Below are 22,359 nucleotides of genomic sequence, written 5' to 3' on the forward strand. Positions count from 1 at the left end.
GCATCTAACCCACTTAGACCTGCCTCCAACCTAGCAAATAAACTACACTTGTTGCATGTATCGTTATCATTAAGGGAGGCAGGGGGATAACTATACATGAGACACACTGAGCAAGAGGGAGCGGGAGGGAGAGAAGAAGAAGTCATGCTCGCTGTTGAGCTGGCAACCAGAGCTTACCGGAAGAGTGAGATGATGCGTTCAGGAGCAGCTGAAATTATAATCTACCAAAATGTTGTTCATATTATTAAATGTATATATTATTACAGGTAAATAATAACTAAAAATCCTATTAATTTACCAACAATAAATAATAAATAATTATAACTTTTTAACTATTTCACGCCAGAATCACTTGAACCGGTTTGACCACCAGGGGGCAGAAGACCACGCTGCGTGTGTGTTACGTCATTGTTAGTCACTACATATTAGCCTAATAATAAAGACGCTAGGAAATATTAAAATAAGAAGATAAATATGAATGCAATAATTTAATGTCCAAATACTTTAGAGTTAAGAGGTTTGTTTAAAAGACACTGATTTAGTTTTATTACCATTAAGGCTATTATTATTATTATGATTATTATAATAATAGTGAACTGTGATAATAATATTTATTATTCATATTATTACACCAATATTATTATTGTATCATCAAACGTTTATCATTTGGAGCTTATCAATAATCATCAGTAATGTTATTATTGAACAGATGAAGTCAATTCTGACTCTAATTAAAATGAACATGAATTGTTTTGCAGTTATTATCTTCATTAGTCTTTTATTATTATTATTTGAATACATCTCTATTCGTATTGATATTTGTATTATTTCATTCTTCTTCTTCTTCTATTTTAGTTCAAACGAGACCTTAACGCATTCATTGGTATTCTTATTGTTATTATTACTTTTATTATTATTATTATTATACAGACCGATATCGTCAGATGGCTCGGTGCCAAAGGGATGCGGGATGGTGCAGGATGAAGGGGGGAGGGGGGCACGTGCCATGTGCCTTTACATAACAGCAGCTGGCTCCGGATACAATTGGAGGAGAGGAGGAGGAGGAGGAGGAGAGACCTCTGGTCGCCGCAGCGTCTCCATCCGCTGAGTGCCGCATTGCCCCGAGAGACAATAACATGAGGAGGGGGGGGGGGGGGGGTGACGCAGCGTGCATAACTTTGTTTACCTGCTGCAGAAAGCATCAACAACACAGACTGTGTGTGATGAAGAGTGAGAGAGGAGGAGGAGGAGGGTTTGTTTATTAGCTCTATACCTGTCGCTGTCCGGTAGGCGGTGATAACGGTGTGTGTGTGTGTGTGTGATTGCCAGCGGGGGGGCGGAGCCTCTCGGACATGAGTAAATGACGTCAGCCCCCGGGTCGCCGAGCAGTGAAACAAACATGGCGACAGAATGGAGCGGGCAGCAGGGTTACATTCTGGCTGTCGTGATCTTCCTGTGGAGCGCGGTGGGCGGACGAACCGAGGCGGCGGCGGCCGCGGCAGCGGCAGCGGCGTCCTCGGGCGGCAGGGGCGGCGGAGGAGGCGGCGGCGGCGGTAGCGGCGGAGACGGCGACGGCGGCGGACGGGTGCTCGGCATGCGCCTGGAGAGGAGCAACAAGCCGTCCGGCACCAATGACGACGGCGTCATCCAGGTGACGGAGGAGAGCACCGTGCAGCTCCGGTTCTACGGGCTGCAGCTGCACGCCGGCGCATGGACGCTGGTCCGCTTCACGGAGCTCACGGGCGGCGGCGAGGAAGAGGAGCCGGAGGAGGAGGAGGAGGAGACGGCGGCGAGGGGCGGCAGCGGCATGATGGAGGCGGCGGACAGGACGTGCGCCGACTTTACGAAGGACATCAGCGTCGGGACCTTAATGAACGTGAGCAGCCGCGGCACCAGCGGCGTGCTCACCGTGCGCGTGAAGTCGCTCCGCAAGAGCGAGCCGCACAAGGAGTACGCGCTGTGCACGCGCCGCGCGCCCTCCGGCCGCTGGGCGCAGCTGGGCGGCAGCGACGGGCGGCTGCTGGTGCTGGAGGAGAAGAAGTCGCTGCTGCCGCTGTGGCTGCAGCTCATCCTCATCTGCTGCCTGCTGGTTCTGTCCGGCATGTTCAGCGGGCTGAACCTGGGCCTCATGGCGCTGGACCCCATGGAGCTGCGCATCGTGCAGAGCTGCGGCACAGACAAGGAGCGCAAGGACGCGCGCAAGATCGAGCCCGTCCGCAGCAAGGGCAACTACCTGCTGTGCTCGCTGCTGCTGGGCAACGTGGTGGCCAACACCAGCCTCACCATCCTGCTGGACGACCTCACCGGGTCGGGCCTGGGCGCCGTGGCGGCCTCCACCGTGGGCATCGTGATCTTTGGGGAGATCGCGCCCCAGGCGCTGTGCTCGCGCCACGGCCTGTCGGTGGGCGCCAACACCATCCTGGTGACCAAGTTCTTCATGTTCCTCACCTTCCCCGTGTCCTTCCCCATCAGCAAGCTGCTGGACGTGCTGCTGGGCCAGGAGATCGGCACCGTGTACAACCGGGAGAAGCTGGTGGAGATGCTGAAGGTGACGGAGCCCTACAACGACCTGGTGAAGGAGGAGATGAACATGATCCAGGGCGCGCTGGAGCTCCGGACCAAGACGGTGGAGGACGTGATGACGCCCGTCCGGGACTGCTTCATGCTGCGGGCGGACGCCGTGCTGGACTTCGACACCATGTCGGACATCATGGCGAGCGGCTACACGCGGATCCCCGTGTTCGACGACGAGCGCTCCAACATCATGGACATCCTGTACGTCAAGGACCTGGCCTTCGTGGACCCGGACGACTGCACCAGCCTGAAGACCATCACCAAGTTCTACAACCACTCGGTGCACTTCGTGTTCCACGACACGCGGCTGGACGCCATGCTGGAGGAGTTCAAGAAGGGTGAGGGGGGGGGAGTGTGTGTGTGTGTGTGTGTGTGTGAAAAACCTGAAACCAGACAAACAACTTCCTGTCCTTCCAATCGGAATCAGTCCGGATCAATCGGCTTTATTGACGACTGGAACATCAAAGAGGTCCAGTTCCTTCCAGTCAAGCTCTGAAACCATAAACATATATGTATATATATATATATATATTTATATGTATTCATTTATATCTACATTTATTTATATAAATATATATATATATATTTATATGTGTTTATTTATATATATTTCTTTATTCACATATATTTATCTACATTTATTTATATATATATATATATATATTTATATCTACATTTATATATACAGTATATTTATATATATATATATATACGTAGTAAGTGTTTACATTTCAGAGGTACATATTGTACTTGGTTCTGATGATGTCATCACTTCCTCTTCTTATTTTAGAAAGTACGCATCTATCGTGTATTTTAAGTACAGTTATATCAGTATTTGTAATTTATTTAACTTCATACTTTGACATTTCAGAGGTAAATATTGTACTTTTTACGTCACAATATTTGTTTAAGAAGTTTCTTATTTGTACCACTAAAGCAAAATATAATAATAATTTAGTTAACAAACTTTATTATAAATAAACATTATTATATAGAAACATTAGAATATATATATATATATAGTGTATAAATAGTGTGTTACTTTATTATGAAAAATTACAAAAACAAAAACATTTCATCGGAATAAAATACCAATAGAATCCCACGTGAGCGTTGCCCTTCGCTCTATTGATCTGAGCTCTATTGATCTGAGCTTCATTGATCTGAGCTCTATTGATCTGAGCTTCATTGATCTGAGCTCTATTGATCTGAGCTTCATTGATCTGAGCTTCATTGATCTGAGCTCTATTGATCTGAGCTTCATTGATCTGAGCTCTATTGATCTGAGCTTCATTGATTGGCTGCTCAGAGAGCAGCCGCGTGTCTTCTGGGATGAACGCGTTCAGGCGCAAAGGATTAGCGCAGGAAATCTCAGTGCTGACATCCACGCGTCGGAATTACATCAATGAAGCTGCGGCAGGTAATTACAGCTTGTTGTGATGAAGATGAAGATGAAGCTATCAGATGTTATTAGAGGCTATTTATAGCACTTTAAATGAACGGACTGAAGGAGCTTTTTATTCTCACGTGTGATCTGAAGTGTGAGGAGAGCTTTTATACGTTTATTTGTTATCAGCGTCGTTCATACGGGTTTCACATTCACGCTTTTTATTTTGGATTAGTCATTTTTATCTTGTAGTATTTCTGTTAATCGATGTATGAAAAATGGGGAAAAAACGTTCATATCTTCTTAAACAATAACGTTTGGAAATCTAATCGTCTCATATCAGAAGCCGGATAATTTGGCAATTTGGTTTGAAATATTAATATTAAGTGATTATCAGAATAGTTGCCAAATAATTAACTTTAACTTCGCTGATGTGAAAAGCAGCTGTGAACCTCTGACCTTCTGTGAGTTTAGAGGGAACACAGTTATCTGATGATGATGATGATGATGGTGAGTGATCACGTCAGAGGTCTGTGACTCCACACGACGACGACCACAGGCCGGCTCGTGTGTTCCAGCATGCGGGTGACTCAGAGCTTTTCTTTGCTCTGATTGGTTCCCTTAGCGCTGCAAAGAAAAACAGGCAAAGAGAAAAAAACATGTACATCTGGTTGTATAGAAGTCTATGCTTCATTTGTTAAAGCTGCATTCTCTCTCCTGACCACCAGGGGGCAACTCCTCTGGTTGTATAGAAGTCTATGCTTCATGTGTTAGAGCTGCATTCTCTCTCCTGACCACCAGGGGGCTCATCTGGTTGTATAGAAGTCTATGCTTCATGTGTTAAAGCTGCATTCTCTCTCCTGACCACCAGGGGGCGACTCTGGTTGTATAGAAGTCTATATAATGACTCTACTTCCCTCAGTAAACATTGTAAACATGAGTTTATGTCTCAGTCTCTAGTCTCAAGTCTTCTTCTATACAGCATGATGTCATCATTTAGGATATTATGGTCTGTAGAGTCACAGACCATAGAGCAGGGGACGCTTTAGGGGCGGGGCTACAGGTGATTGACAGGTTGACACCAGAGACGTATACAGCCATTGTGTGATTCCTCCTGAGCCTCTCTTTGTGTTTCTGTCCTCAGCTTCTTGAAGTTAGTGAACTCAGGTCTTTTTTTAAATGAGGGTAGGACTAATCCCCCCCCCCCCCCCCTTTATCTCTGCTTTGGCAGCTCTTTTGCTCTGCAAAGCTCTGTCCAGTCCGGGCTAAATACGGCGTCAGCCGCCTCCAAAATAAAATACAACAACCTTCTTTTTACTCCACAGCTCATTTTATTCAGTATTTTCCCCGACAGCTTTGTGCGAATGTAAAACAGTCAAATTGTCCGTCCGGTCTGACCTCTGACCTCTGTGACCCGGCAGGTAAATCCCACCTGGCCATCGTCCAGAAGGTGAACAGCGAGGGGGAGGGGGACCCGTTCTACGAGGTGCTGGGATTGGTCACCCTGGAGGACGTCATCGAGGAGATCATCAAGTCTGAGATCCTGGACGAGTCCGACCTCTACAGTGAGTCAGACGTCACACACACACACACACACACACATATACTTGAACTCGCAGACCCGTAAGGACCTTGACTAGGAGGTGTAGCGTGGGGACACACACACACACACTCCTGACACCACCAAATAAAATCCTTTAATTGGGAAAAGAAGATCCGGGAGATCTAGAGAGGAGGGAACTAAACTCTTCCTCTTCCTCTTCCTGCAGCCGACAACCGGAACAGGAAGAAAGTGAATCCCAATAAAAACAAGCCCGACTTCTCGGCCTTCAAGCAGGAGAGCGACAGCAACATGAAGATCTCTCCTCAGCTCATGCTGGCGGCGCATCGCTTCCTGGCGACAGGTGAGCTCTGATGTCAGGTGACCTGTGTGTGACCTCTGTGTGACCTCAGCCTGACCTCGTAGATATCGCATGAAAGTTCACCCCTTAATCACTGACATCAAGAGGAGGAGTTATTGTTACAAGTTTTATGAAATGTTGTATATATGTAAATGAGTTGTTACGTAATAGTAACTGTTGGTGACCCCCCCCCCCCCAGAGGTCACCCTGTTCAGCCCCTTCCAGGTCACAGAGAAGGTCCTCCTGAGGGTCCTCAGACACCCCAACGTCATCCAGGAACTCAAGTTCAACGACAGCGACAAACGCTCGCAGCAGCACTTCCTGTATCAGAGAGGAAGACCTGTGGACTTCTTCATCCTCATCCTGCAGGTACACACACACACACACACACACACACACACACAGTGTAGCAGTGGTCCAGTGTGTTTTGTCCCTGGTGCTACACTTAATATGCTGTTTGTATTTTGGCAGTTATATATATATATATATATATATATATAACATTTATATACATATATATTTATATATATATATATATTTATATATATACATACATAAATATATTTATATATATAATACTTATTTTATACATTTATATATATTTATATATACATACATTTATATATTTATATTTCTAAATATAATGTATATATATATATATTAGGGCTGTCAGCGTTAACGCGTTAATCTATGCGATTAATTTGGCCGCGATTAACGCACTAAAATATTTTAACGCAATTAACGCAACTTTGTTTACTTCCGGTGTCGTTGAAGTTGTTGCACTCCTGTGAGTGTCAAGCCGCGGCAGTCCGCCTCCTTCCTCCCGTCTGCTCCGCGATATTCACAGAGGAGCAGAGGGCGACGTGTCGGTGACGCGGGGCGGAAGGTGAAGGGGACTTTGTTGTTGCTCCGCCCGATGCGCGCGCAGACACGCCGGCATGGAGCTCTGCGGCGAGACGGAGAGAAGAGTGACCGACACTAGAGACAGAATGACATGCTGCTGGAGAGACGACCAACAACAGACGGTTAGTTTAATAAAGAACAAAGACGTCTCTAAGGAAAGAACCGTACATTACTTCTGCTGGAGAGACGACCAACAACAGACATTTAGTTTAATAAAGAACAAAGACGTCTCTAAGGAAAGAACCGTACATTACTTCTGCTGGAGAGACGACCAACAACAGACGTTTAGTTTAATAAAGAACAAAGACGTCTCTAAGGAAAGAACCGTACATTACTTCTGCTGGAGAGACGACCAACAACAGACGTTTAGTTTAATAAAGAACAAAGACGTCTCTAAGGAAAGAACCGTACATTACTTCTGATGGAGAGACGACCAACAACAGACGTTTAGTTTAATAAAGAACAAAGACGTCTCTAAGGAAAGAACCGTACATTACTTCTGCTGTAGAGACGACCAACAACAGACGTTTAGTTTAATAAAGAACAAAGACGTCTCTAAGGAAAGAACCGTACATTACTTCTGCTGTAGAGACGACCAACAACAGACGTTTAGTTTAATAAAGAACAAAGACGTCTAAGGAAAGAACCGTACATTACTTCTGCTGTAGAGACGACCAACAACAGACGTTTAGTTTAATAAAGAACAAAGACGTCTAAGGAAAGAACCGTACATTACTTCTGCTGGAGAGACGACCAACAACAGACGTTTAGTTTAATAAAGAACAAAGACGTCTCTAAGGAAAGAACCGTACATTACTTCTGCTGTAGAGACGACCAACAACAGACGTTTAGTTTAATAAAGAACAAAGACGTCTCTAAGGAAAGAACCGTACATTACTTCTGCTGTAGAGACGACCAACAACAGACGTTTAGTTTAATAAAGAACAAAGACGTCTTGAAGGAAAGAACCGTACATTACTTCTGCTGGAGAGACGACCAACAACAGACGTTTAGTTTAATAAAGAACAAAGACGTCTTGAAGGAAAGAACCGTACATTACTTCTGCTGGAGAGACGACCAACAACAGACGTTTAGTTTAATAAAGAACAAAGACGTCTCTAAGGAAAGAACCGTACATTACTTCTGCTGGAGAGACGACCAACAACAGACGTTTAGTTTAATAAAGAACAAAGACGTCTTGAAGGAAAGAACCGTACATTACTTCTGCTGGAGAGACGACCAACAACAGACGTTTAGTTTAATAAAGAACAAAGACGTCTCTCAGGAAAGAACCGTACATTACTTCTGCTGGAGAGACGACCAACAACAGACGTTTAGTTTAATAAAGAACAAAGACGTCTCTCAGGAAAGAACCGTACATTACTTCTGCTGGAGAGACGACCAACAACAGACGTTTAGTTTAATAAAGAACAAAGACGTCTCTAAGGAAAGAACCGTACATTACTTCTGCTGCAGAGACGACCAACAACAGACGTTTAGTTTAATAAAGAACAAAGACGTCTCTAAGGAAAGAACCGTACATTACTTCTGCTGGAGAGACGACCAACAACAGACGTTTAGTTTAATAAAGAACAAAGACGTCTCTAAGGAAAGAACCGTACATTACTTCTGCTGGAGAGACGACCAACAACAGACGTTTAGTTTAATAAAGAACAAAGACGTCTCTAAGGAAAGAACCGTACATTACTTCTGCTGGAGAGACGACCAACAACAGACGTTTAGTTTAATAAAGAACAAAGACGTCTCTAAGGAAAGAACCGTACATTACTTCTGCTGGAGAGACGACCAACAACAGACGTTTAGTTTAATAAAGAACAAAGACGTCTCTAAGGAAAGAACCGTACATTACTTCTGCTGGAGAGACGACCAACAACAGACGTTTAGTTTAATAAAGAACAAAGACGTCTCTAAGGAAAGAACCGTACATTACTTCTGCTGGAGAGACGACCAACAACAGACGTTTAGTTTAATAAAGAACAAAGACGTCTCTAAGGAAAGAACCGTACATTACTTCTGCTGGAGAGACGACCAACAACAGACGTTTAGTTTAATAAAGAACAAAGACGTCTAAGGAAAGAACCGTACATTACTTCTGCTGGAGAGACGACCAACAACAGACGTTTAGTTTAATAAAGAACAAAGACGAGTCTAAGGAAAGAACCGTACATTACTTCTGCTGGAGAGACGACCAACAACAGACGTTTAGTTTAATAAAGAACAAAGACGCTCTAAGGAAAGAACCGTACATTACTTCTGCTGGAGAGACGACCAACAACAGACGTTTAGTTTAATAAAGAACAAAGACGTCTCTAAGGAAAGAACCGACATTACTGCTGCTGAAGAGACGACCAACTACAGACGTTTAGTTTAATAAAGAACAAAGACGTCTTTAAGGAAAGAACCGACATTACTTCTGCTGGAGAGACGACCAACAACAGACGTTTAGTTTAATAAAGAACAAACACGTCTAAGGAAAGAACCGTACATTACTTCTGCTGGAGAGACGACCAACAACAGACGTTTAGTTTAATAAAGAACAAAGACGTCTCTAAGGAAAGAACCGTACATTACTTCTGCTGGAGAGACGACCAACAACAGACGTTTAGTTTAATAAAGAACAAAGACGTCTCTAAGGAAAGAACCGTACATTACTTCTGCTGAAGAGACGACCAACAACAGACGTTTAGTTTAATAAAGAACAAAGACGTCTCTAAGGAAAGAACCGACATTACTTCTGCTGGAGACGACCAACAACAGACGTTTAGTTTAATAAAGAACAAAGACGTCTTGAAGGAAAGAACCGTACATTACTTCTGCTGGAGAGACGACCAACAACAGACGTTTAGTTTAATAAAGAACAAAGACGTCTTGAAGGAAAGAACCGTACATTACTTCTGCTGGAGAGACGACCAACAACAGACGTTTAGTTTAATAAAGAACACAAGAGGCGTCTCTAAGGAAAGAACCGTACATTACTTCTGCTGGAGACGACCAACAACAGACGTTTAGTTTAATAAAGAACAAAGACGTCTAAGGAAAGAACCGTACATTACTTCTGCTGGAGAGACGACCAACAACAGACGTTTAGTTTAATAAAGAACAAAGACGTCTTGAAGGAAAGAACCACATTACTTCTGCTGGAGAATGACCAACAACAGACGTTTAGTTTAATAAAGAACAAAGACGTCTCTAAGGAAAGAACCGTACATTACTTCTGCTGGAGAGACGACCAACAACAGACGTTTAGTTTAATAAAGAACAAAGACGTCTCTAAGGAAAGAACCGTACATTACTTCTGCTGGAGAGAAGACCAACAACAGACGTTTAGTTTAATAAAGAACAAAGACGTCTCTAAGGAAAGAACCATACATTACTTCTGCTGGAGAGACGACCAACAACAGACGTTTAGTTTAATAAAGAACAAAGACGTCTCTAAGGAAAGAACCGTACATTACTTCTGCTGGAGAGACGACCAACAACAGACGTTTAGTTTAATAAAGAACAAAGACGTCTCTAAGGAAAGAACCGTACATTACTTCTGCTGGAGACGACCAACAACAGACGTTTAGTTTAATAAAGAACAAAGACGTCTCTAAGGAAAGAACCGTACATTACTTCTGCTGGAGAGATGACCAACAACAGACGTTTAGTTTAATAAAGAACAAAGACGTCTCTAAGGAAAGAACCGTACATTACTTCTGCTGGAGACGACCAACAACAGACGTTTAGTTTAATAAAGAACAAAGACGCCTAAGGAAAGAACCGTACATTACTTCTGCTGGAGACGACCAACAACAGACGCTTAGTTTAATAAAGAACAAAGACGTCTCTAAGGAAAGAACCGTACATTACTTCTGCTGGAGACGACCAACAACAGACGTTTAGTTTAATAAAGAACAAAGACGTCTCTAAGGAAAGAACCGTACATTACTTCTGCTGGAGAGACGACCAACAACAGACGTTTAGTTTAATAAAGAACAAAGACGTCTCTAAGGAAAGAACCGTACATTACTTCTGCTGGAGACGACCAACAACAGACGTTTAGTTTAATAAAGAACAAAGACGTCTAAGGAAAGAACCGTACATTACTTCTGCTGGAGACGACCAACAACAGACGTTTAGTTTAATAAAGAACAAAGACGTCTCTAAGGAAAGAACCGTACATTACTTCTGCTGGAGAGACGACCAACAACAGACGTTTAGTTTAATAAAGAACAAAGACGTCTCTAAGGAAAGAACCGTACATTACTTCTGCTGTAGAGACGACCAACAACAGACGTTTAGTTTAATAAAGAACAAAGACGTCTCTAAGGAAAGAACCGTACATTACTTCTGCTGGAGAGACGACCAACAACAGACGTTTAGTTTAATAAAGAACAAAGACGTCTCTAAGGAAAGAACCGTACATTACTTCTGCTGGAGAGACGACCAACAACAGACGTTTAGTTTAATAAAGAACAAAGACGTCTCTAAGGAAAGAACCGTACATTACTTCTGCTGAAGACGACCAACAACAGACGTTTAGTTTAATAAAGAACAAAGACGCTCTAAGGAAAGAACCGTACATTACTTCTGCTGGAGAGACGACCAACAACAGACGTTTAGTTTAATAAAGAACAAAGACGTCTCTAAGGAAAGAACCGTACATTACTTCTGCTGGAGAGACGACCAACAACAGACGTTTAGTTTAATAAAGAACAAAGACGTCTCTAAGGAAAGAACCGTACATTACTTCTGCTGTAGAGACGACCAACAACAGACGTTAGTTTAATAAAGAACAAAGACGTCTCTAAGGAAAGAACCGTACATTACTTCTGCTGGAGAGACGACCAACAACAGACGTTTAGTTTAATAAAGAACAAAGACGTCTCTAAGGAAAGAACCGTACATTACTTCTGCTGGAGAGACGACCAACAACAGACGTTTAGTTTAATAAAGAACAAAGACGTCTCTAAGGAAAGAACCGTACATTACTTCTGCTGGAGAGACGACCAACAACAGACGTTTAGTTTAATAAAGAACAAAGACGTCTTGAAGGAAAGAACCGTACATTACTTCTGCTGGAGAGACGACCAACAACAGACGTTTAGTTTAATAAAGAACAAAGACGTCTCTAAGGAAAGAACCGTACATTACTTCTGCTGGAGAGATGACCAACAACAGACATTTAGTTTAATAAAGAACAAAGACGTCTCTAAGGAAAGAACCGTACATTACTTCTGCTGGAGAGACGACCAACAACAGACGTTTAGTTTAATAAAGAACAAAGACGTCTAAGGAAAGAACCGTACATTACTTCTGCTGGAGAGACGACCAACAACAGACGTTTAGTTTAATAAAGAACAAAGACGCTCTAAGGAAAGAACCGTACATTACTTCTGCTGGAGAGACGACCAACAACAGACGTTTAGTTTAATAAAGAACAAAGACGCTCTAAGGAAAGAACCGTACATTACTTCTGCTGGAGAGACGACCAACAACAGACGTTTAGTTTAATAAAGAACAAAGACGCTCTAAGGAAAGAACCGTACATTACTTCTGCTGGAGAGACGACCAACAACAGACGTTTAGTTTAATAAAGAACAAAGACGTCTCTAAGGAAAGAACCGTACATTACTTCTGCTGAGAGACGACCAACAACAGACGTTTAGTTTAATAAAGAACAAAGACGTCTCTAAGGAAAGAACCGTACATTACTTCTGCTGAGAGACGACCAACAACAGACGTTTAGTTTAATAAAGAACAAAGACGTCTCTAAGGAAAGAACCGTACATTACTTCTGCTGAGAGACGACCAACAACAGACGTTTAGTTTAATAAAGAACAAAGACGTCTCTAAGGAAAGAACCGTACATTACTTCTGCTGGAGAGACGACCAACAACAGACGTTTAGTTTAATAAAGAACAAAGACGTCTCTAAGGAAAGAACCGTACATTACTTCTGCTGGAGAGACGACCAACAACAGACGTTTAGTTTAATAAAGAACAAAGACGTCTAAGGAAAGAACCGTACATTACTTCTGCTGTAGAGACGACCAACAACAGACGTTTAGTTTAATAAAGAACAAAGACGTCTCTAAGGAAAGAACCGTACATTACTTCTGCTGGAGAGACGACCAACAACAGACGTTTAGTTTAATAAAGAACAAAGACGTCTCTAAGGAAAGAACCGTACATTACTTCTGCTGGAGAGACGACCAACAACAGACGTTTAGTTTAATAAAGAACAAAGACGTCTTGAAGGAAAGAACCGTACATTACTTCTGCTGGAGAGACGACCAACAACAGACGTTTAGTTTAATAAAGAACAAAGACGTCTCTAAGGAAAGAACCGTACATTACTTCTGCTGTAGAGACGACCAACAACAGACGTTTAGTTTAATAAAGAACAAAGACGTCTCTAAGGAAAGAACCGTACATTACTTCTGCTGTAGAGACGACCAGCAACAGACGTTTAGTTTAATAAAGAACAAAGACGTCTCTAAGGAAAGAACCGTACATTACTTCTGCTGTAGAGACGACCAACAACAGACGTTTAGTTTAATAAAGAACAAAGACGTCTTTAAGGAAAGAACCGTACATTACTTCTGCTGTAGAGACGACCAACAACAGACGTTTAGTTTAATAAAGAACAAAGACGTCTCTAAGGAAAGAACCGTACATTACTTCTGCTGGAGAGACGACCAACAACAGACGTTTAGTTTAATACAAGAACAAAGACGTCTCTAAGGAAAGAACCGTACATTACTTCTGCTGTAGAGACGACCAACAACAGACGTTTAGTTTAATAAAGAACAAAGACGTCTCTAAGGAAAGAACCGTACATTACTTCTGCTGGAGAGACGACCAACAACAGACGTTTAGTTTAATAAAGGAACAAAGACGTCTTGAAGGAAAGAACCGTACATTACTTCTGCTGGAGAGACGACCAACAACAGACGTTTAGTTTAATAAAGGAACAAAGACGTCTTGAAGGAAAGAACCATACATTACTTCTGCTGTAATCTGGCGCGATAGAGAACATTTCAGGGGGGCGGGGCCTCACCCTGATAGGATGGTGGGGAAACACTGGGATGTGTCATATGCAAAAGACTTTAAAAGGTGAATTTACATTGTTTTGTAATATCCAGGAAATGAGCCCAGCCTCCAGAGGGTTAACGTGACATATGTCAGTTACCAAGGCCACTGGTTCTGCTGCTGTTCAGTGGTAAAGATGACAGGACCAATCTCTAATACACCTTTTCTTACTAATCTGATGTTTCACTGAAGAAACAATTTATCATCCACGATATTAAATACCTCGCTGGCACTTTATAGGTAGGAGCCTCTTTGAAAACACAGCTCTGACACACACACACACTCTGACACACACACACTGACACACACACACACACACACGAGTGTCATGTGAGCGTTGGTTTTGTTTCCTTCAACACCTGAGGTGTGAAGTGACGCCGAGCAACCTGAACACAGCTGCTCCTGTTTCACCTGTGTGTGTGTGTGTCAGTGTGTCTGTGTGTGTGTGTGTCAGTGTGTGTGTGTGTGTGTGTGTGAGACACCTGAAGCAGAATGTAATATTTATGGGATGTCAAAGTGTTTCTGTTACCGGCCACAGGAGACGACCAACGACCACGAGCGTAACACACACTGTGAGATAATGTGCTTATTACATCAAGTGTGTCTCTCTCTCTCTCTGTGTTTTTGTGTCTCTCTCTCTCTGTGTGTGTGTGTGTGTGTGTGTTTGTGTTTCAGGGCCGAGTGGAGGTGGAAGCCGGAAATGAAAACATGAAGTTTGAAAGCGGACCGTTCTCCTACTACGGAGTCATGGCTCTGAGCTCTCCTTCACTGGGTGAGACACACACACACACGTACACACAGACAGACACACAGACACACACAGACACTTACACACACACACAGAGACACTTACACACACACACACACACACACAGAGAGACACACACACACACACACGTACACACACACAGACACATTTTTTATCTTTATTTCTTTAATCTGACTTATTTTCATTTGTTTAAATTCTTTGAGCACAAAATGTTTTTTATTTTCAAACTTTCAAACTTATTTTATACAATAAACAATAAAGAGATTCTATTGTTTGACTCGCTGGCGCCCTCTAGTGGTTCATCTTCATCACTGATGATGAGTAATGCCTCTTCTTCTTCCTCTTCTTCCTCTTGTTCTTCCTGTTCTTCTTTTCTTCTTCTTCTCTTTTCTTCTCCTTCTCCTTCTCCTCCTCCTCCTTCCATTTCTCTTCCTCCTCCTTCTTCCCTTTCTCCTCCTCCTCTTCATCTTCCTCCTCCTCTCCTCCTGGATGACCTGCTGTGTATTTCCTGTTTCATGGTGTCAGTGTCAGGTGTGAAGTCATGTGACTCATTTCGCACCATGAATTATTTCACTCTTTAATATTTAAATGTTTATTATGTTTCATATTTAACTGTTAAACATTTAACTTTATAATTAATATTATTTATTATTAAATAAGAACATTTTAAAGCCTCATTTTGCTTCTAAATAAGTACATATTTTAACTTTTATTCGTATTTTACTAGAAAATAACGTAATCTACGGCTGTGTTTTAACTTTATCGTTCATTAGAATATTTATTCCTCATGAGTCACAGGAGAAGTTTTTAACAGGAATTGATCGTTATTGTTATTATTGATCAGCTCAGATTTAATCTAGTTATCGACCAATTAAAACCTCAAGAGAATAGAATGCTGATATAAAATAAACCAGCTCGTCTTTCTCTGTCTCCTCCTCCTCTTCCTCCTCCTCTCTCAGCCGTCACCCCTCCTCTCTCCCCATCAGTGGCGTCTCCCCCTCCGCGGCGCCTCTCTCTTAAGAGGTTTTCTCTGTTCTCTCGTTTCCCAGGTAAACACTCGCCAGAGGAGGGAGGGAGGGAGGGAAAGAGAGAGAGAGAGAGGGAGGGAGGGAAGGAGGGAGGGAGGGAAGGAGGGAGGGAAGGGGTCCTCTTCATGACTTTCCTTTTCTTTCATCCTCTTCAGAGCCCTAATCCAGCAAGGACCGACAGTGTAATGACCTTCAGAGTGACCTTTGACCTTTGACCTCATTTAAAACGGGGTCTCGATCGGGAGAAAGTTGTTTTAAATTAAAAATAAATAAAAATAAAGCTCTAAATGTTAAACTTTAACATTTAAATTTACTGGACTTCCTAAGATATGAATCTCAAATATTTAATTATAAAATATTTTTCAAAACACTAATTAAGCAAACATGTTCTGGTTCCAGCTTTAACACATGACATCGTCTTCTTTTAGAGCATTTAATATTTTGTTTTGTAAAATTTAAAGACGATAGTTCTGTGAATCTGCAAATCATTATTTTACTTTAGTAAATTAGAAATAATTATTTGATGATAACTTTAATCCAAGTCATTTGACACAGATCTTTCATAATATAAAGATGAAAACATGTAATTTAAGTTGTGTGTGTTGGTTCAACATTTAGAAGTTTATTTGTACTGCGACACTCAATTAAAATATCTCAAATAGTTAAAAATGAAGTTCTTTAAATTGTTAGTTTCGAATGAACAAAAAGTCTTATTTAAATAATTTTCACTTCTGAATTTAAATGAGTAATAATCAGAATTGAATGAGTTAATTTCTCCATAAACACTAAACAAAAGGTTCACATGCAAGTTATTCAAATTAAAATCCTTAAAATGAAATGCTTTGAGTTGTATTCATAATGTGAGCGTGTGGTGCACAGCAGCCTCTTGTGGCTGAAAGTGGTATTGCAACAACACAGCTTTTCATTTCCTTTTTATTGTCACAGAGAGAAAAAGGAGTAATTTAAAGATTTATCAAACATTAGACGGATGACAAAACTTTAAAGCTCAGATTTTTACGTGAAGAAGGAGAACTTGCTGGATGGGGCTGGAGGAGCAGCACCTCCTCCCCTTGATGTGGTCAGAGCGGAGGAGTTGGTGGCTCCTCCCCTCTGACCACATCGAGGTCAGATGTTATAACTTCTGTGACGTCGGCTAATCCGACCGGAGTCCTCCGGTTAAAGGATTTGTATCTTTGGATGAGAAGATAAAATATGATGCTAGCACGGCGGCTAGTTAGCTTAGCATAGCATAAAGCCTGCAAACAGCGAGCACGGCTAATTGGGACACAAGTTTATTCTGCATAGAGACAAAACTTACCAACATGCGTCCATCGCGGACGACCGTTGACTTATTCGTTTACCCCAAAAATCATGGGGAACGCCGGAAGGGGCGGGGCTTCACCTCTCTTCTACCCCCCCCCCCCCCACCCCCCAAAGAAAAGAAGACACACTGTGTTCATCTGTGAGCTTCAGAGGTGCTAACCCTACAGACCGAGCCGGGCTAGCAGTTTTCATCCGCTTCTATTCTTTATGCTAAGCTAAGCTAATCAACATTTCTTTATCGATCTTCTCATCTAAACTCTCGAGGCAACAGGAAGCCAGATGATGTTGAACTGTTCCTTTAAGCACTAATGATCATCACCCCCCCCCCCCCCCCCTCTCTGACATCACTGATCCTAGCCAATGAGAAAGCTTCCTCCTCCGGCCTCAAACGATGCGCTCCTCACCGCAGGCGGCACGTTTGTCTCACTCTTTGCAGACACTCCCTCATGTCTTCATTAACGTGTGGCGTCGACTTTTACACGTGTCCGTGTTCATCATCATCGCCACGTTCCGTTCACGTGTTGTTGTTGTTGTTTTCCTCTCACACTCTTCTCTGGCACCCCGACACCAGAGTTCCGTTCTCCATCGCACGCGGGGAACCTCAACCGCTCGGCGTCTCTGAGCTGCACCGAGCACCTTCCGGAGAACGTCTCCGTGGGCGGGAGCGTCACCCAGATCCCGGGAACGCCGTTCCAGTACATCCCGGACTTCTGTGTCCGAGCTCTCAGCGACCTGCAGTACGTCAAGGTAAGAACCAGCACTACCACTTTAGTCCACAGGGGGCAGCAGAACCAACACTACCACTTTAGTCCACAGGGGGCAGCAGAACCAGCACTACCACTTTAGTCCACAGGGGGCACCAGAACCAACACTACCACTTTAGTCCACAGGGGGCACCAGAACCACCACTACCACTTTAGTCCACAGGGGGCACCAGAACCAACACTACCACTTTAGTCCACAGGGGGCAGCAGAACCAGCACTACCACTTTAGTCCACAGGGGGCACCAGAACCAACACTACCACTTTAGTCCAGAGGGGGCAGCAGAACCAACACTACCACTTTAGTCCACAGGGGGCAGCAGAACCAACACTACCACTTTAGTCCAGAGGGGGCAGCAGAACCAACACTACCACTTTAGTCCACAGGGGGCACCAGAACCAACACTACCACTTTAGTCCACAGGGGGCAGCAGAACCAACACTACCACTTTAGTCCACAGGGGGCACCAGAACCAACAGTACCACTTTAGTCCACAGGGGGCATCAGAACCAACACTACCACTTTAGTCCACAGGGGGCGCCAGAACCAACACTACCACTTTAGTCCACAGGGGGCAGCAGAACCAACACTACCACTTTAGTCCACAGGGGGCACCAGAACCAACACTACCACTTTAGTCCACAGGGGGCACCAGAACCACCACTACCACTTTAGTCCACAGGGGGCGCCAGAACCAACACTACCACTTTAGTCCACAGGGGTCGCCAGAACCAACACTACCACTTTAGTCCACAGGGGGCATCATAACCAACACTACCACTTTAGTCCACAGGGGGCGCCAGAACCAACACTACCACTTTAGTCCACAGGGGGCGCCAGAACCAACACTACCACTTTAGTCCACAGGGGGCACCAGAACCAACACTACCACTTTAGTCCACAGGGGCCAGAACCAACACTACCACTTTAGTCCACAGGGGACACCAGAACCAACACTACCACTTTAGTCCACAGGGGTCCAGAACCAACACTACCACTTTAGTCCACAGGGGTCCAGAACCAACACTACCACTTTAGTCCACAGGGGCACCAGAACCAACACTACCACTTTAGTCCACAGGGAGCACCAGAACCAACACTACCACTTTAGTCCACAGGGGCACCAGAACCAACACTACCACTTTAGTCCACAGGGGGCACCAGAACCAACACTACCACTTTAGTCCACAGGGGGCACCAGAACCAACACTACCACTTTAGTCCACAGGGGCCAGAACCAACACTACCACTTTAGTCCACAGGGGGCACCAGAACCAACACTACCACTTTAGTCCACAGGGGGCACCAGAACCAACACTACCACTTTAGTCCACAGGGGGGCAGAACCAACACTACCACTTTAGTCCACAGGGGTCCAGAACCAACACTACCACTTTAGTCCACAGGGGTCCAGAACCAACACTACCACTTTAGACCACAGGGGACACCAGAACCAACACTACCACTTTAGACCACAGGGGCAGCAGAACCAACACTACCACTTTAGTCCACAGGGGCACCAGAACCAACACTACCACTTTAGTCCACAGGGGCACCAGAACCAACACTACCACTTTAGTCCACAGGGGCACCAGAACCAACACTACCACTTTAGTCCACAGGGGCACCAGAACCAACACTACCACTTTAGTCCACAGGGGCACCAGAACCAACACTACCACTTTAGTCCACAGGGGCACCAGAACCAACACTACCACTTTAGTCCACAGGGGCAGCAGAACCAACACTACCACTTTAGTCCACAGGGGCACCAGAACCAACACTACCACTTTAGTCCACAGGGGCTCCAGAACCAACACTACCACTTTAGTCCACAGGGGCCAGAACCAACACTACCACTTTAGTCCACAGGGGCACCAGAACCAACACTACCACTTTAGTCCACAGGGGCACCAGAACCAACACTACCACTTTAGTCCACAGGGGCACCAGAACCAACACTACCACTTTAGTCCACAGGGGCTCCAGAACCAACACTACCACTTTAGTCCACAGGGGCACCAGAACCAACACTACCACTTTAGTCCACAGGGGCACCAGAACCAACACTACCACTTTAGTCCACAGGGGCACCAGAACCAACACTACCACTTTAGTCCACAGGGGCACCAGAACCAACACTACCACTTTAGTCCACAGGGGCACCAGAACCAACACTACCACTTTAGTCCACAGGGGCACAGCAGAACCAACACTACCACTTTAGTCCACAGGGGCACCAGAACCAACACTACCACTTTAGTCCACAGGGGCACCAGAACCAACACTACCACTTTAGTCCACAGGGGCAGCAGAACCAACACTACCACTTTAGTCCACAGGGGCACCAGAACCAACACTACCACTTTAGTCCACAGGGGCACCAGAACCAACACTACCACTTTAGTCCACAGGGGCAGCAGAACCAACACTACCACTTTAGTCCACAGGGGCACCAGAACCAACACTACCACTTTAGTCCACAGGGGCACCAGAACCAACACTACCACTTTAGTCCACAGGGGCAGCAGAACCAACACTACCACTTTAGTCCACAGGGGCACCAGAACCAACACTACCACTTTAGTCCACAGGGGCACCAGAACCAACACTACCACTTTAGTCCACAGGGGCACCAGAACCAACACTACCACTTTAGTCCACAGGGGCACCAGAACCAACACTACCACTTTAGTCCACAGGGGCACCAGAACCAACACTACCACTTTAGTCCACAGGGGCACCAGAACCAACACTACCACTTTAGTCCACAGGGGCACAGAACCAACACTACCACTTTAGTCCACAGGGGCACCAGAACCAACACTACCACTTTAGTCCACAGGGGCACCAGAACCAACACTACCACTTTAGTCCACAGGGGGCAGCAGAACCAACACTACCACTTTAGTCCACAGGGGGCACCAGAACCAACACTACCACTTTAGTCCACAGGGGGCACCAAAACCAACACTACCACTTTAGTCCACAGGGGGCACCAGAACCAACACTACCACTTTAGTCCACAGGGGGCACCAGAACCAACACTACCACTTTAGTCCACAGGGGGCACCAGAACCAACACTACCACTTTAGTCCACCGGGGGCACCAGAACCAACACTACCACTTTAGTCCACCGGGGGCTCCAGAACCAACGCAGTCCTCCCGTTGGTGTTTTGTCGTCCTCAGATCACTCGTGCTCAGTACCAGAACGGTCTCCTGGCATCTCGTCTGGACAGCACGCCGCAGTCCCCAGAGGCCGGTCACACCCGTCTGGACACGTCCGTCTCTTTGCCCCCCGTGACGTCGCCGGGGCCCCGCGCTCTGCCGCCGCTGGCCACGCCCCCTGCTCTCGCCCAACCCGGCTCCTCGTCCAGCCGCAGGCCCAGCCAGCCTCTGCCCCAAGCCACGCCACCTTCGAGCAACTACGCCCCTATCTCCCAACCCCATCCGGCCTCCGTGAGCCCGACAGCGGGCGCCTTTAACCCGACTCCGCCGCCGGCGCTCCCCGGTCCGGGGGAGACCACCACGCTGCTCAGCGAGCAGCAGAACTGCCTGGGCCCCAGCCAGCCCAGCCAGCCCAGCCACACCATCAGCCACGCACACACCGAGAGCACCATCTAGATGAGCACCTCCACTTCCTGTCGGCTCACTGAGGATCAGCTCCTCGTGTGTTTTGTAAACGGAGATCCTCTCTGATCCCGTCCTGCATGACCCTGAAAACATATATATATATATCTAGAGAAAACAGAGATGGCCGACGTAGAGTGGAAACGTAGACGGCTTCGTCAGGTCCAAGGTTCAGTTCATCGGGTTTCATTTCACCTCGGTGAACATTCACTCACCAGCAGCGAGTTTTTACAGAAACACTTTCCCAGTTTCTGTGGATCATCTCCAGACCGACCGTCTTCAGATGATCAGAATCACTGGGACGTTGTTTGTGGAAAGAATCGTTGAAGTGAAATGAAAAATACATTTCCTCTAAGAAATCAGGATCAATATATCCAATCGAAAGCATTCTCTCTCCTGACCACCAGGGGGCGACTCCTCTGGTTGTATAGAAGTCTATGCTTCATGTGTTAAAGCTGCATTCTCTCTCCTGACCACCAGGGGGCGACTCCTCTGGTTGTATAGAAGTATATGCTTCATGTGTTAAAGCTGCATTCTCTCTCCTGACCACCAGGGGGCGACTCCTCTGGTTGTATAGAAGTCTATACTTCATGTGTTAAAGCTGCATTCTCTCTCCTGACCACCAGGGGGCGGCTCCTCTGGTTGTATAGAAGTCTAAATTATTTATTTTTAAATCTCCAAAGCTCTGTTCATAGAACTACAAGTGAGCTGAACCATTAGTCGTCCGCAGCTCTTTTTATTTACTTGTTTCCTTTTTTCCAAAGAGCTGAAACCTCCAAAAACTATAAAGTTAATTTTTTAAAATATAAATGTTATTTGTAGGGCGGCAGTTAGTTTGTTCTCTGGACTCTGGAGTGTGTCTCACTTTCTGTCTCTCTCTTTAATTTAATGTTTAACAACTCGCAATCTGATTGGCCGAAAAAAACGACCGTCCGGCCAATCAGAGCTCCCGCTGCTGCTCCATGGGTCATACTTTAAATTTA

The 22,359-nt window shown here is 44.8% G+C and overlaps 1 protein-coding gene across 3 annotated transcripts; it reads left to right on the forward strand.

The window, feature by feature from the left end:
* The first annotated feature begins 1,399 nt into the window (after nucleotides 1–1,399).
* Nucleotides 1,400–21,515, forward strand: LOC130204864 (metal transporter CNNM4-like). 3 transcript variants are annotated; one of them, XM_056431823.1, is made up of 8 exons: nucleotides 1,400–2,912; nucleotides 5,383–5,526; nucleotides 5,731–5,865; nucleotides 6,062–6,231; nucleotides 14,538–14,634; nucleotides 15,591–15,680; nucleotides 17,554–17,729; nucleotides 20,936–21,515. In XM_056431823.1, the coding sequence occupies exons 1-8, from the start codon at nucleotides 1,400–1,402 to the stop codon at nucleotides 21,368–21,370; spliced, it is 2,760 nt and encodes a 919-aa protein (XP_056287798.1). In that variant the 3' UTR covers nucleotides 21,371–21,515. The 3 variants fall into 3 exon arrangements, with proteins under 3 accessions (XP_056287798.1, XP_056287799.1, XP_056287800.1); XM_056431824.1 differs by lacking the exon at nucleotides 15,591–15,680; XM_056431825.1 differs by lacking the exons at nucleotides 17,554–17,729; nucleotides 20,936–21,515 and adding an exon at nucleotides 15,815–17,526.
* Nucleotides 21,516–22,359: the final 844 nt, after the last annotated feature.

This window comes from Pseudoliparis swirei, chromosome 15 (genome assembly GCF_029220125.1).
Source record: "Pseudoliparis swirei isolate HS2019 ecotype Mariana Trench chromosome 15, NWPU_hadal_v1, whole genome shotgun sequence".
Taxonomy (NCBI): domain Eukaryota; kingdom Metazoa; phylum Chordata; class Actinopteri; order Perciformes; family Liparidae; genus Pseudoliparis; species Pseudoliparis swirei.

Bases quoted from the DNA above. Each gene is read 5' to 3' on its own strand.
- LOC130204864 (XM_056431823.1), top strand. From the start codon at position 1,400: ATGGCGACAGAATGGAGCGGGCAGCAGGGTTACATTCTGGCTGTCGTG. The intron at 5,527-5,730 runs GTGAGTCAGACG...CTCTTCCTGCAG, and splicing joins GGACGAGTCCGACCTCTACA to CCGACAACCGGAACAGGAAG. The intron at 5,866-6,061 runs GTGAGCTCTGAT...CCCCCCCCCCAG, and splicing joins GCATCGCTTCCTGGCGACAG to AGGTCACCCTGTTCAGCCCC.